Source organism: Neolamprologus brichardi, chromosome 17 (genome assembly GCF_056152115.1).
Source record: "Neolamprologus brichardi isolate AB-2024 chromosome 17, ASM5615211v1, whole genome shotgun sequence".
In the NCBI taxonomy this organism is placed as follows: Eukaryota; Metazoa; Chordata; class Actinopteri; order Cichliformes; family Cichlidae; genus Neolamprologus; species Neolamprologus brichardi.
Genome location: NC_142120.1, coordinates 22,976,933 through 22,992,980, shown reverse-complemented (window position 1 = coordinate 22,992,980; position 16,048 = coordinate 22,976,933). Strand labels below are relative to the sequence as shown.

The 16,048-nt window shown below is 43.9% G+C and overlaps 1 protein-coding gene across 4 annotated transcripts in view; it reads left to right on the top strand.

Annotated features, from left to right (window-relative positions):
• The first annotated feature begins 3,487 nt into the window (after window positions 1-3,487).
• Window positions 3,488-16,048, top strand: part of eps8a (EGFR pathway substrate 8a, signaling adaptor) — a 30,548-nt gene continuing 17,987 nt past the window's right edge. For all 4 annotated transcript variants that reach the window (XM_006781070.3, XM_035907432.2, XM_087830782.1 and 1 more), the window contains exons 1-3: window positions 3,488-3,701; window positions 13,615-13,702; window positions 15,446-15,513. In XM_006781070.3, the coding sequence (XP_006781133.1) occupies window positions 13,638-13,702; window positions 15,446-15,513 (133 nt within the window). In that variant the 5' untranslated portion in view covers window positions 3,488-3,701; window positions 13,615-13,637. The remainder of the gene's footprint in view (window positions 3,702-13,614; window positions 13,703-15,445; window positions 15,514-16,048) is intronic.

The window sequence follows — 16,048 nt, the reverse complement described above, 5'->3', positions numbered from 1 at the left end:
CATGTAAATATTTTCCTCCTGCAGATTTGTAAGTAAACAACGTCGATGATGCTGTTTTATTCAAGAGCAGTTTAAAGATTTAAAGCGACCGGTAATGTTGCTAATGGACCAATCTCTGGATGCTGAGGCTGTGGTGACGCACGCTTCAGTAACAAACAGGAAACTGTGTTTAAAGGTTACCCTCCACTGAAGCTTTCACCAGCAGGGGTCAGCATTGGCTGCATTACCTACATGTCCTCAGCAGGCTTCCCTGTTTCCAGCCAGCCAGGAACAGGCTGTTAATGACTCACCTGGTAAATGAAGGCCACACTGACTCGTTTAAACAGGATTCAGATGTGCACTGTGATTGGTCCAAACCTGACCACAGTCATCAGGGTCAGCTATTTATGAAGCTCTAAGAACGGGGTGCGTTCCAAGTATCTCCATGATGGCCATAATCTGAGCTGTTCCAGTTCTCCAAAACACTAAGGAAAGGAGCGTCAGTGCTTCTTTTATTGTTTCCTTTAGCAGAGGAGACGCTGGACCATCCTTTATGAAAGGGGAGGAGAAAACACCACCCTATAATTCATAGTGACTGAGCATCTCACCCTTTATGACAACAACAATACAGAGCAGAAATGAGCATATAAATGTTCAACATAACAGTATTTTCCATTTCACCCATAACCTTCTGACATATTCAGTTTTTATCAGCAGCTGTTAAAATGACATTCTACATTTAAACATCACACCAGTGGAAGAAAAACTACTTTCTGTTGACCTGCTGCTGCGTGCAGAACGCTGTATGAGCCCAACATTATGATCTATAACAACTGATCAAAGTGTGTTTAAGGTTCTGTGTGGTCACTGTTCAACCCATCAGGGGAGAAAAGGAATTATACACAGCAGGTAAACATAAGAAAATAAGACAGGTTTTACTTTATGGACTACTGGACAGATTTACTAAGTGGGGCAAATTATTGTGATGTCACAGCTGAAGATGATCTGACAATGCGCTTTAAAGTTTCACACAAGTGTTTCTCTTTGAAAACAGGCAGGATTTTTCAGATTTTGTGCAGTTTGCAATTGTGTGTCAGACTTTTAATTCACATTTGCCATATTTGTGTGACTCATTAAGATATTCTCCTCCTGAAGGTGAGACTCTTACAAACACGTGGGCATAAGGCTAGCCGCAGTCACAAACTCTGAGTCTTTTCACAAAAGGTTTCACAGAAATTCCAGTCACATGACTTCCTGTTTTCATTGTCATCACCATGACAATTGACTGATTTTTGGATTATTTTCATTACATTATTTCATCATTCGCAGCTCTTCTCCCTGAGGATTCTGGCTAACAAACTGATCTCTGGGTTCAGGCCACGTGGAAGAGTCCTGACTATACTCGGATACTTTTACTGAGTACTAGTACCATGGTGTTGTTTTACTGCAGGCAGAGGTTCTGCCTCTCTGTTGCTGAGTGTGTCCTGTCCCAGCAGGGGGGGCCCTCGCTGCCTTATCACTGCGAGGGCCCCCTTCTTCCCTGAGTGTAGGCTGGAAGGCAGCTTTAGGGGACCTGATCAGCACTGTCTCAATAAATTGAAGATTATTGGTTTATTGAGACATTTATAGATCAAAAATCAATATGTCCCTCATTTTGGAATATTTTTAAGACATTTATAGCTTTCAGTGGCGAGCACTTAACTGGTGCACTAATAACATTCAATCCACAATAATGTAAAATCCATGTAAAAACAGGTTAATTACGTTGTTACACTGTGTTATAGACAGGGCTAACAGATGCTAACAGAAGCTAATGGAGGTTAGTAGCAGCTAATAAAGGCTAATAACAGTTAACAGTAGCTAAAATTAGCTAAGGGTAGCTAACGTAGCCCAGCAGTGGAACAAACAGCAGTGTTACGGCAGAAAAGTTCAGCATATCCTCAGCAGCTCACCTCAGTATAGTTTTTATCAGTGGGATCTGAGCTTAATAACTGAGTCATCGAATCATGTCTGAGTCCTTTCATGAAGTTTTGCAGACTCCTCCAGAGTAAACAGATACACACTGCCAGCCTTTACAAGAGGGAAAACTCCGAGCCAGATCTGAACCTGCAACTTTGCAGATGAACAGTAGCCCACATTTTTGAGGTGAACCCAAAATATCTAATTGACACATTTCTGGGTTTTATTCCTGATTTATTGCTAAGTATTGATATTATTCAAAAGTGTTTATAATGTATTTTTTAAAAAGTAGTAGAAATATGCCAGTTGTTATGAGGTAAAATCTAGATTCAGTGTCTTTGATCTCTCTTGGCTGATTAAAACATTTTTGTCCTACAGCAGCCACCATAGCTAGGATTATTCTCTTGATTTGGGAGGGTTAAGAAAACCAAACTCAGCAGACTCCAGCTACTGACATCTGTTAGTGAAAAATTGACACACTGTAACTTCAATAAAAAAATATTCATAATAAAATGTTTCCAGTTATTTTTGTTTTTTATTTCTCTGTATTACCAATATCATAACTATTTCATTAGTTCATATTATTCTGTGCTAGAATCTTCTTTTATGCTTCTAACCCTAGTTAATAGGCTAATTGCTGCAGATTTATCTAAGTGATGACGTGAGGAATCCTACTTCCGGGCCTAAAGTAGTCTGCGTTTAATATGGCTTTTGTGTTGTTAACATGTTTAATGTTTTGTATTTTCTTCTATTTAATCTCAAAAAGCTCCTAAAACAGTCAGTGATCACTGTTGACCTCCCTCGGCTTTTATTACCGCTAATCATTTATTTAGCTCAGTTTTTAAAACCTTAGGATGTAACCACAGCCTAGCCCATGCAGCAGTATATGAATAACTAACCTCATATTGTGGATGGATTATCTCAGTTGTTCTCCTGGCTGAAGTTTGGTCCTTTTACAGCATCCTGCCATGCAATTACATTTGTTCCTGACCACCGAGAACACTCAAGTTAACTTTTATCGAGTGGAAAAAAAGTTAGCTTGTTTATATTATGCTAACATAGCTGTGTCGCTAGCGGTCACGTAGCACATCATTATATACCAGCTAGCCAAACTTCAGTAACCCTACAAATGTCACTGCTGTTTAGCTTTCTGTCTTCATATATGTTGGAAGTGATAACAGAGCTGTACGTTTTAATTTGTTTCCAAAACCCCGCAGTCAGGACATGCTATATTGATATATATATAGATAGAACCTAGCAAGCTAACTTCCTGCTAACTTCTAACTCCGTTAAATGTCATAAATTCCGTTTTCATGGATGCCTGGATGTTAAACTCAATTGTTACACCTGGTAGAGCAGAACACTGATCATTTTATTAGAGATGAAAGACTTTAGACAGTTTCTCAACTCTCGGTAATGCTGAGTAATTGTTTGATATATGGACCTGCAGCGGAGTTTAGGCCAAGACACGGCTAGTGACGTCAGACTTAACAACCGGATTGGCGTGAAGGGGGCGTGGTCAAGCAGGCAGACTGTCCTGTCAGTCCTCACTCAGGGCACACACCGCCCTCTACTGCGGTCCATTGCTTTAAAGCTGATCCAGAGTCAGCCGCAGATTAATCTGCTAGAAGCTCCCGCAGCCGAACAGGAGTGCAGTTATTCAGACACAGAGTGCAGGCAGGAGCCGGTGAAGCGCCCGGAGCTCTCAGCGCGGACTGTGCCATGTTTCTGTGACCTCGGGATTTTTGAAGCCGCACCTGCAGGTGAGTCTCCTGATCCGCCGCGGAGGGGGAGGGAAGGGGGGCGTTGAGGTCCGGGTTACTCCGGCGGCTCTGAGCCGTGGGTGGTGGTCTGTGAGCGGCTTCGAGCCTCTGACCTCAGTGGAACTGCGGAACGGAGCAGCTGAGCTGCCCTCTGCTCTGTGGCAGCAGCCCTGCGGTCACGGGCTCCCACACCAGATTCCGCCGGAAAGATCACACACAGTGAAGCTGTGACCGCGCGCGCGCACACACATACCTGAGTCCTCTTTACCTGAAGCTCCAGTGTCTCGGCCTCAGTTCGGCTTCACTCAAAAACACAGACAGAGCTCAAGTGAGTGTAAATTAAACTTTTATGGCCGCTCTCTCTGTTGCTGTTGGTGTGTCTCAAAGAGACTTAGCGGACGGGTGACTGGAGCTAAAGACCAACTTTAATGCCAGTTTATTCCGGATAGAGGGGCTAGGAGCGGGTAGTGTGTGCGCCGGGATGGCTGGAAGCTTCCATTTCAGCTCCCAGCTTCTCATTTACAGCCCACACCTTCATTTATTCTGGCTGGAGTCCAGTTCTTCTTAAATCAACAGAATCTTAAATGGAGTTTGGCACGCTGTGTGTTCATAATAGTAAATGAAGGTGAAGGGCAGCTCCTCCCTGCGCCCGGTTGCTCGCTCTCTCCGGAATAAAAACACCTGCCTGCTTTTGATGGCGGATCCGAGCAGTCAGCGGGCAGGTGTGTGAGGCAGCCCAGGCAGCAGGCGGCTATATGCACAGGGCTGCCCGGTGCTCCACTTGTTCGGCTCGGCCTGGAAGCTCTCTGCTCCTCCCGGTGGTACCGGCTAACGCCTGGATTCATGTGGTGCACTGAGCCTCGTGCCATCACTGCCGAGAGCAGAGCAGCTCTCAGGTGAGTGACCTGACCGGGTCATAGTCACCTGATGTTTATCAGAAAGCTCCTTCCCCCACACACCATAATAAGCCTCTCTGAGGTCACGTCTAGGTCACTGTTACTTCACTGAGGTGGTTCTGACAGAAGGTGTGATCAGACCTGCTTCAGCTGTGTGTGAGTGTTTACTGCTGGAAGATGGGGTTGTTTTTCCTGCAGGTCAAAGGTCAGCGGGCTCTGAAGCTGAACAGTTGGAGGACCTTTGAGCTGGTTGTGTAATCGAGTGTTTGTATGTGGGCTTCCTGTCAGGCTGCTGCAGGCCACAGCTGGTCTTGGATCAGTGCTCTTCATGGGAACCATCGTCAGCCTGCCATCCTCCTGAGAGCCTCGTAGGATATTTCTGGATGTTTCCATGCCTGTGCTGCTCCACTCCACCTCTGACTGTGTTCAGCTTGGTGGTTGGAGGGATTTGTCCATGGTGAGCGGGTCTTAACTGTGCTGTACTGTGCACCATAACTGACTCCAGGGTCAGCGGACGTGTTGTCATGAGGGTCTGTGTGTGATGTCAACAGCAGGTACAAATGGAGTGGAAACATGCATTATGATGATATCACTTATAAACTTTTCCCATGAACCCTGAGATCAAAGTGAAAAACGTCTGTCCCATCTTCTGGGCGTCTCCCTGGAGCTCTCCCTGTTTGGCTGTGTTGTGGTTGCTGTGACGACAGTGTGATGTAACCGTACCTGCCAGGTGTTGCTACAGGATTATGGCTTTGAAATGGGAAACTGGGGGCGGTTGGGAGTCGGGTTTCAGACTGAGCCAGCGGTCTGATTTTTAGCAGAACAAAGAGGAGGCAAGGGCGTCGGCGCACCTGTTTCACCTGAGACCCTAACACCAGGTGTCACACGCTGTCGTAAGGAGCAGAGACAGGAAGTAAAGGAGCTCAGGACCTCCTGAGTAGTGATGGGATTTGGTTCGGCTCACTAAAAAGAGCCGGCTCTTTCGGCTCCGAACCGGCTCTTCAGGTTGTTTTGTTGCTTTAATTAATTTATTATTAACAATAATATAAGATTATGCACAAAAGGAATTACTAATGTAAAAAAAAGTAGTTTTATTTATATATGTGTATATATAAATATATGCGGTGGCCCCTAGAGACAAAACACGTACAAACTCCAAAACACATTTCTAGCATGAACTGAACTTCCAAAACAGAGCTACTAGATCACTTAAATTACACAATTGAAAGCATGAAAGCATATGTGTATTGTTTGTGTATTTATACACAAGCATTTATATATAGTCAAATAATTTAAAAAAAAATTAATTTACCTGTTATTACCACACACCAAATCCGGTCGTTGGTACTTGCTGGCTTGTGTAGCCACTAGGTAACAAAAGCTCAACACTGCCCCTAGCATCCTGGAGCACTCCTGTTGTCTTTTGTACGTGTTTTGAGTTTTTATGTGCTTCTGAGTTTTTACGTGTTTTGGAGTTTGTACGTGTTTTTACGTGTTTTGGAGTTTTTACGTGTTTTTACGTGTTTTGGAGTTTTTACGTGTTTTGGAGTTTGTACGTGCTTCAGAGTTTGTACGTGCTTCAGAGTTTGTACGTGCTTCAGAGTTTGTACGTGCTTCAGAGTTTGTACGTGCTTCAGAGTTTGTACGTGTTTTGGAGTTTGTACGTGCTTTGTCTGTAGGGGCCACCATAAATATACTTTTATTTATTCACTCTACATAAAATGTAATAAATAAATCATATAATAAAAAAATCAACTAGTCACATTTCAACTTTTAACAATTTAAATTTTCATCTTCCTTTTCATTTTCCTTTTACAAATTTAAAGTGAAACAACACAAAACACTGCAAACCACAACACAATTAAATACAAATTATAATATGAAAACAAAAAGAACATGCATATTCTCTGTCATATGGACCTGCATGAATAAACTTTCTGAATCCTTTATCATCTGCAACTGAAAATAGTTGTGGATGATTACTATACCTTTCTAATGTGACGTTGTTGTCCCTGGCTCTCTTTCTCTGTCTCTCCCTCCCTCTCTGCTACTGAGTGTAACTACCGCCCCTCCCTCCTCTTCCCAGCGTAAAGCACAAGGCTCGCATGCGGAGTGAACCGGAAAAAAAGTGCGAGAGAGAGGGTGAGAGAAAGGGGGGAAAAAACCCCACGCTCGTGATAAGGAGCCAGCTTGCGTCGTTCACGTCAAAGATCCGGCTCTAAGAGCCATTTTGTTCGCGACCGATTCATCACTACTCCTGAGGGACTGACTCTTCATTTACTGAAGCACACCACAGCCCGCCTACCCCATCCTCCACACGGAGGGCAGCATGGACCAATCAGCATGGACCAATCAGAGATGAGACTGTACTCAGAAACAGGAAGTTGAATCTGAAAGTTGAGACTTTGACCTGTTGGGGGCGCTGCGATGCACAAAGCTCGGTGAGAAGAATCCGAGGACATTTGCTGTGCTCTGCCCGAGGATCCAACAACAGAAGAAGAAAACACAACAACACGCTCACGTGTGTTAGGTACCTGATCAGAGTCGGTGATATCATCAGGTATTAAAGTCCTGCCTGGAGACTGGTGTTTGGTGTCTATGACACTACTGAATCATCGAAGAGGAGTCGTGGGGACACATTTGGTTTATGAATCCATGAAATGCCAGATCAACAAATCACAGGTTCTTCTTCTCTGCTGATCAAACTTCTGATCCAGTCCAGATGACCTGTGAGCAATAACTGATCAATAACTGAAGATCAGTCTGCACTCTGAGCTTCAGGAGAAGCTTTGAGTCTGAATCAGAGGCTCTGTTGATCAGCTGCTAAAGATCAGTAAGTAATCGTGACACTGAAGTGTGATGTCATCAGGCAGCAGCTCTGTGCAACAAACAACATTTTATTTTTAAAGCGGGTCAGCACCACAGATGAATCAGGACCCATTATCGCTGCAGGTTAGATTAAACTTTATTAATCTCCATGGGTGCGGTGGGCGTGGCCTGCTGATAAGATGTGTTTGCCTCACAATGAGTCATTTATTCTAAAAGGAAACAAAAATAAACCGCACATTTCCTTAGCGACCAGTTTTGATAACAGTATTGGGTGTTGCATGACTCTTCTGCACAGAGTAAACTGAGAGTTGTTTAAGTCTCCTCCTCCAAATGGCTTCATCAACTGACTGATGGATAATCAATCAGTTGTGAGGAGTTTTAAGCCCACTCGGTGTTTCCACTGCCACCTGTCAGTTGGAAGCCCCGCCCCTTCCCTATCCCCCACCTGTCCGTCATTAGTGATTAGTCAGGCTTAAAGCAGAGGATCCTGGACGCCAACTCGCTGCTGCAGCGAATCCCGGTGCTGCACCAAGCCCTGGATCCTCGCTAATCCGCCACATGATGCTTGGAGTCAGAGCAGCTTTATTCGAGCCGTCTGCGGCGTCGACCTCACACTCCGCTCACCTGTGGACGACTTGGACAGGTAGGTGCTCGCTTGGTTTGTTACCGAGGCTTTGTGGTCTGAGAAGACGCCGTCTGTGGGTTTGTCTGCTGCAAGGATTCCGCGGTTCAATTTCTGGATTCAGAATAATCTGCTCTCCAAGTTCTAGCTCCTCCCTTTCAAAGCTGCTTCCTGTGATTGGCTGTCTCTCACAAACTGGTGGTCTCAGGTCACAATGATCTGAGTTTATATATGAATCACAGCATCTGCAGCCAGATGTTTTGAGTCCCGAGGAGATCTTTGTTAAACCCAAACCTCAGTCAGACAAGTGACTGACACTCCCTCCAATGGAAGCGAAGAGAACTGCTGATGTGAGTGGGCGGGGTTTATCCTAACCTGAACAGAATTTAGGACCAATAAACGGGGACTGAATGTCTGTGAATGATCCACGTGGCACAAAATATTGTATCCGAGCTCCTGAGGAGACAACAGGAAGTTGCTTTTATGCTGCGATTTTGGATCCGCTGCAGTCGTCACTCTGAGGCTGCAGTTTGGCAGTTTGAGCCGGTTCAGCTCACGGTGCCAAAGGTTTCCTGTCTGTCCTCAGGGTTTAAATCATCATGTTGGTACAAAACAGAGCAGCTTTGTTGGTTTGTGGAGGTCAGAGGTAGGGGTGTGTGTGTATATATATGTGTGTGTGTGTGTGTGTGTGTGTGTGTGTGTGTGTGTGTCTGGTTCAGTAATAACATCAGTCTGGGTTTGCGTGCTCAGCTCTCTTCCACCTCATTGTTAACGTCACAGAGCCAAAGTCAGACAGGCTTCAGTGACCCAGCCGGCGTGGACGCCTCTTTATTCTTTTCCGCTTTTGTCTCAAATACCTGCTGACGAGGTGGATTAACCAATCAGGAGGCCCACGGGGCATATTTGTGCTTAGCAGCAGGTGTAATCAGAGCTCAGAACTTCTTTGAGATCAGTTCAGTTCTGTGGCTCTGACTGGAGGAAGTTTCTGCTGAACCTGTTTGAAGCGCCCTTCAGTGTGACCTCCATGATGTCAGCAGGTCATGGTTGTGACTGCTGCCGTGCCTGCCACAATCTGTGTCAGTCAATGATGCTCGGTGTGTTTGTAGATGCACTTGTTCACTGAAACTCACTCTCACAGAGACGAGCCACTCTCCACTCGCTCTGTGCAGTGTGCTCCTCGGTACTCCCTTGCTGTGAGCCGGTGTAACGAGGCCGCCTGTAATGGGCACCGTGACCCTCTGAGCAGGAATGAAGACTTCAGCACTTTCAGGATTACTCAGGATTATTTTTAGCCTCCTTTACTGTGCCGGCCCTCGCGGACCTGCTCTTGAACAAACTGCAGGTGGAAAGGTGCCTCCGGCTGTGGGTCTGAAAGCGGGTCAGCTGGCGAACACATGCTGCAGCGTCCAATGTCAGTGCCACACGGTCACTGCTGATGAGTATGGATCTTTTCCGGAGGTGATGAAGCTGTGAGCGAATTGGTGTCAGTGACCCGATCACTGAGGCAATTTTTGTTTTACATTTTTATTTAATAAAGTGTTTCTTCAACATACAGTTCACATTCAAATCTGCAACAATCTTTAAAAACTGATTAAAAATAACACTGTAAAATAAAAGAATAAAGAAATAAATGAATGAAATTATGTTTTTAAAGGTACTTGCTAGAAAAAGAAACCAGGGAAATCTAAAGAGACATGATTAAATAAAATTGGAAATGAGACAAAACACTGCAAATAATTGAAGTTACAAGAAAGTCATGAAAACTGATTTTAAAAAAATAATACACCACCTAAGAAAGATTCTCACAAATGTAAATAAAATAATAAAGAAAAGAGTTAAAGAAGTCAAAATAATTTACAGAAAACGAGCGTGATAAAAATATAAAACTAGAGAACATGAAAATAAACGTGTCATAAAAGATTTGAAAGTGAACTTTGAGGCATCAAACTGTTCCTCCTGCTGAAGCTGCAGAACACGCTCAGTATTTGGGTTACAGACCAATCGGAGAACGTTAATCAATGGCTCCTCACTGTGAAGCCAGTCACATGACTCATGACCACCATCCGAGATCAGGGACTGGAAAACTGAAAATTGGAGGGGCACGGTGATGAAGTTGTGATTGAGCGGATGAGACGTGGTGATGGCTCTCCTGTGTCAGCTGATGGTTTGTGAGGCAGCGGCAGACACCAGAAGCAGTTTCCATGGTAACAGCTGTTTCCCAAGCAGTTTAATATCTGAGAGATGAGCAGAGCTCGTTCACCATCTGCACTGAGAAACATCAGCGAGGAAACGGGAAAAACTCTGAGATTCAAACTAAGAGGAGGAGGAGGAGTTGTAGAAAATGTCTTCTCTCTGAAACATGGATGCAGTGTGAGCGGAGCACTGGATTGAGGGTGTGTGTTCTTCTCCACCTTCACTTGTATTAGAAGTTGATCCTGAATTTGTTTCAGGGGAACGCTGTGAGGTGGATGTTTGTTGTCGGAGTAAAGATGAAGGGAAGCTGACGGTGCTGCGGTGACCTTCTGAACCCTGACATCAGTGTCATCTCTTTTATGTGGGTGGAGTCTCATGGTTCTTGCTTCATGTCAGACCTTTCCAGGTCTAGAGGCCCAGAGCACGTGGCAGCCCGAGCAGAGTGTTTTTCCAGTGTCTGAGTGTCGGCGTGGAAACGCCTCCCAGATCAAACATACAGTTAATGAGTGACCGACAAGAACGTTCTTATCAGCCTGGTGACTCCCCGCTTCATCTCTTTTCTTTAACGTGTCACTCTCCTCTCCTCCCGCCGCTCACCTCAACACATTTATTATTCACAGCTGGAGTTCCTTTGAAAGCCGACCTGTCCTCACATCCATATTTTTGTGACATCACAGTGTCCTATATTCATAATGTACACTCATAATAAACATGGCATTTTATTTTTTGTAGCCTGATAAGACTGACCAATGGATTGTGGGTAACTGAAGGGGCTTTTAGGTGGGACTCACAGCGAGAATCAAAGTGAACTTCTTTTTCTTTTCCTGACACAAACCAGTAGTGCTGGGCGATATGGAAAAAATATTTATCACGATATGAATTATTTTATATCACGATAACGATATATATCACATTATTACCACGTTTCCAGTTATTCTCTGAAAAGTTTCTTTTCTCCAACTTTATTTTGAAGAGACATTTAACGGAACTGTCACAAATGACAAACGTGCAGCAATATAAATGTAACAAATGAAAACAGCTGTGGCCTTCACTTTTATTTTATTGTTTTGTTTTGTTTTTTAAAAATTATAACCAAATCCCAGATGTACCCCCTCTTTTTGGTAAAAGTGCTTCTTCTTGAGCTGCCTGTGTAGGCGTCCTGTTGAATGTCCGGGCATGAAACTGCAACCTGTCGCGCGTCCATTGTTTTGAGTTACCGTAAAGCATGTTGCAAATCTTGGTGCACGTAAAGCAGCACCATGTCGCAAAACCACAAGATGGAGTTTCTTTGTGAAAAACATTTTTTTTTATACTTTATGCAAGAGAAAATGGAGTATGTATAGTGAGAAGACAACACTAATATATTTGCCACAGGCTATTTAATTATATATTTTATGTAATAATTTATAAAATTAGGTTAGAAACGATAGAAGACAAATGGCACGATAGCCATTTTTCTGTCGTTAACACGATATATATTGTCATATCGCCCAGCACTACAAACCAGTTTAAATCTGTGTGCTTTTACTTTGAAATCCACATGGCATTTAAAGGATTAAAGTGTGTGTCACAGGATCGGTAAGGAGCTTTAACTCTACATGGACACACACACACCTAATCCCCACCTTCCTCCTGCTGAGTGAAGGATACTGGGAAACGTTCAGGAAACGTTATTTAAACAATCATGCTGTAAACACCTCGTTATCGTAAAGCTTGCTGACCTCACAGTGCCATTGATGCCCCGCCTCAGATAAGTGAGAAAAGAAGTGGCTCTCGCCGTGGTGACCGCATCTCCTCCCAGAGCAAATAGAGATGACAAAACTGAGCCTAACCAGTGTGATCTTTGACCCCTTCAGCTTCCTGGGGTGTCAGGAGGAGGTTGGTGGAAAATTAACTTCATATCCATCAGAGAGTGGGCGGGGCTTTGTGGGAGTAATGATGAGGATTTAAAGCCACTGGGGCTGCACAGGTGGGTGGACGTGCTCAGGTGAGCAAGTTGAAGTCAGGCTGACAAATTTGGAATCAGTGTAGAATGAAGCCAGATGCTGATGGTGGAGTAAAACTTAAATGATCATTCAAATTTCGAAACACTCAAACGATCCTGTAGTAGCGTCACCGCCCACCAGAGACATCACGGCCTTCAGAGATGAACATTTAGAGCTGAACTGGATTTTCAAAAATTTTATTTCCTGAACGTCATTAATCAGTGGCGGTTTTCCTGCGTTTGGATTGTGTTGGTTTAGTGGAGAAGCACACAGCGGATTATGTGGTTGGTTCTTCTTCATTGCTTTCTGTATCTGCTGTCTTTGTACCTTTTGAAAACATTGACGGCGCCTTGTATATTTGGCTCCTTTAAGCTGTGGATTTTGGGGTCGTGATGGCTTCCTGTCACGCTGGAGGCAGGGTCTCGATGAGGTCACAGATCCGGCCTTGGCCCTGGTCTCAGTTGGTTTGAGTTGTAATGCCTATACCTTGACTCTTCCTCACCTTTGTGTCCTAATGTTTCTGCTGCTGTCACCCGCGAGGGCTCATGATTGGAGGCGCTAACCAGTGTGTTTTGAGATGGTGTTTTGGTATTTTCACTCTGCTGTCGTTACATCACTTCCTGCTGTGGACTCATCTCTCCCTGATTGCGGTCTCACAGGTTTTCCTCCTCTGCAGCACAAACAGTATGGCTGAAGCCTGGTTACCATGGCTATGAGTCCCAGCTGAATGGCGCTGTGGGAAAAGTAATCACGCGTGGCTGCACTGTACATACTGTGTCATTAACTGCCATAAATCTGCTCGGGCCCCCTTTGTGTGCCACGCAGTTTTAATTTCCCTGCCGCTCCGCGGGGAACACCCAACGAGCCATTAATGAGATGAACTCTCTGAGGGCGACTCACCACTCAGCACTCAGAAACATCCAGATTAAACCCTCGCGTTTCAGTAGCCATCCTGGATGCTCTGGCAGTACTCGCAGCAGCCATGTTGGCGGTCAGGTGGTTGCTCTGTCATCGTAGCGTCCATACCTTACAGGTTGAACCACTGCTGCCTCTGCTGGATGTCAGAGGAACGGCAGCGTGGCAGCTTCATTTTCAGCTTTTAGGAGTTATAGTTTTAGGGGACCCACAGGCCTCTGAAGAGCTGCTGTTTGGCCTTTTTTGTGCCGTTTCCACTAATTTAGTTTTAGTGAAGTGATGAGTTTTGACGCCTCAGCATATATCAATAAAATTGTGGTTTAACGGCACCAGTGCATTCCAGTAGTGTCAGGAGGTATGAGCTTTGTGCAGATGTTTGGTCACAGCAGATAAATGTATTACATTTACCCGGAGCTAGCCTTTGACCCTGCAGTGTGGTCATGTGACTCATGGTGCGTCTGCGTCTCTTCCAGCTGATGGTCCACCGTGAAGCAGCATGAACGGATACGAACCTCCAGCTCTCGCCTCGGGCGTCTTCGGCTCCTACAGCTCGCCCATCAAGTGAGTTTCCCAGCAGCCTTTTCTGCTATTAGCCATGTTAGCCACGTTAGCTCACATGGCCACTTTTTGAATGTGAAACACTGTTAATAATGCTTACTCTGATATGAGGCATAACCTGTGCTGTTTATGATCAGTGTGACACTGATTGTTTCTGAAATAGGAGAATCTCTTCAGGTTTGAAAGTTTTATTTTAATACTGAGCTTTTACTGGACTCTGGTAAATTTCGTCCATCAATTCTTTAAGTAAATAACTGAGGTTAATGTATAAAACATTTTATTTTGAACAGTTTCAATTTTTGTTATGTGTGTATTTTGTGGCTATTTTTTAAATAGTTTAAACAATTTGGTAAGTATTAGTTTTAAATATTCAACAGATTTGAAAAAAAAAAAACATTACAAAACTGCAACTTTAAAAAAAAAACAAACATAAAATACAACCATAAATTTGTGATGTAAATGAACTCTGAGTAAATTTAATTGTAACTGCAGATTATTTGTAAAGACTGAAATCTTTCATTAGTAAGTCTTGTTTTATAAATTATTATAAAATAGTAATTATTATTTAAAACATACTTTTGTATAGTCTTTGGTAAAGCTTAAAAAATATTTACAGTTTCAATTTTAAATGTATTTGAAGTGTGCATGACAATGTTCAGTTTTGTTAATAATTCCAGTTATTACTGAGTAGCGCCCATTAAACAGTTTTAATGATTAAGTCAGAACTTTTGTTGTTTGTTTGTAAAATGACAGTTTTTGGAGGATTTTGTGGCCAACTGAAAGCGTCTCTGAGTTTCTTCTCCATGCTGACGCTTCTCGTCTCGCAGCAGTAGAAGTTAAATATTACTGCAGCTCAGCTTCTCTCTGAGAAAACCTCAGATTAAAAATTAATGAAAACTCAAACCGGACACGCTTCAGGAGCTTTACTGGTCTCCGTTACGTCTATACCGAGGCATCTGCTTCTGTGACGGTGTTATTAAGAAATAAACTGAGATGTGGACAAGAAGCAGCTGTCTGACCTCTGGAGGAGCAGAGACCGGATCTCATGGTTTCTGGTTCTGAAGCAGGACCGTTCTGTTTTTCCTGGTTCGTGTGTTTATTCACTGTCCCCAGCCCTAAAAATATCAGCGTGTCCCTGTCCACATAAGAGGATAATCTGGGGTAGACCAGCTAATTTCTCTGGCTTGGAGTCATATATGGAGACTGGATATTGATCTGAAGTCAATGATTATTGATTTTATTTATTTATAAAATCAATAATCATTTAAAGAGGATCTCGCGTATAACTTCATAAGAATAACTTCCTGTGAGTTCCTGGCACAGATTCATTTGTGTGGCAATCATCAGCGGTGTGTCACATGACCAGCTGCTGTGCTGCGCTTCCTGTAAGGTGTCAGGTTTCGTGCCGGCGTGGCTCTGATGTAGTCTGTAATCGCGCTCATTCATTATAAACGTCTTCATGCGGCGAATTAAAGTGTGAACGTGCAAAAGTATCGAGTGACACAGGCGGGATGCCGGTTTGAGATCAGCACAGGAGGGGACGCCGGAAGTGACATCATAAATAAAACTGTAACAGAAGCCAAACTCGGACACCTCCAGAGATGAAGTGAAATAAAACCAAACACTCACGCAGTATCCCTGTCGGGTATCACCTGGCGTCCAATCAGAAGCTGCTGTTGGTTGCATCATCAGCTGATCTCAGTTCTGACCTTTGACTTCCTAACTCTGTTCTGCTTTCTGTCCCAGCGGCCATGATGCTCCATCTCCAGAGCCTGCAACGCACAAAGCCAAGACCAGTGCCAAAGCTCTTTACGGTGAGGACCCTCCTTCCTCCCTTCTCCCTCCTCCTCCTGGGAAATAGTGAGGCCGTCCTGGATCATTCTGGACCTCATTTATAATAAAGCTTGGTTCAGAGATGACATCCGTGATCGGGGTGGTACAATGGGTAGCTGACTGTAAGGTGTCTGCAGGTGTGAATATTACCTGTGAGAGGAGCTGATGTTAGAAATGGTTTAAGGTCATGACGTCAGTGAGGACTAAACAACATGCACAGATTTCTCTGAACACCACATGCTGTAGTCTTCATTACTTCAAATTTAGGTGCTTTTATTCTTGAAACAAACTGAGACTTGGAGTTGAGTTTGAGACTCCAGGTGAGTCAGGTGAACTGAACCTGAGCAGGTAAAAATCCTCTGTGAATGTTTGTTTGATTTATTGGGTTTCAGAGAAATTAGACATGATCCATGACCTCATTATCTGCTTTATCTTTGTTCACAGGATCTGATGAAATCTATTTTCTTCGTTCGTCTGCCAAACACAAAAAGAAAAGTCACAGTGAGACGTGTGTGT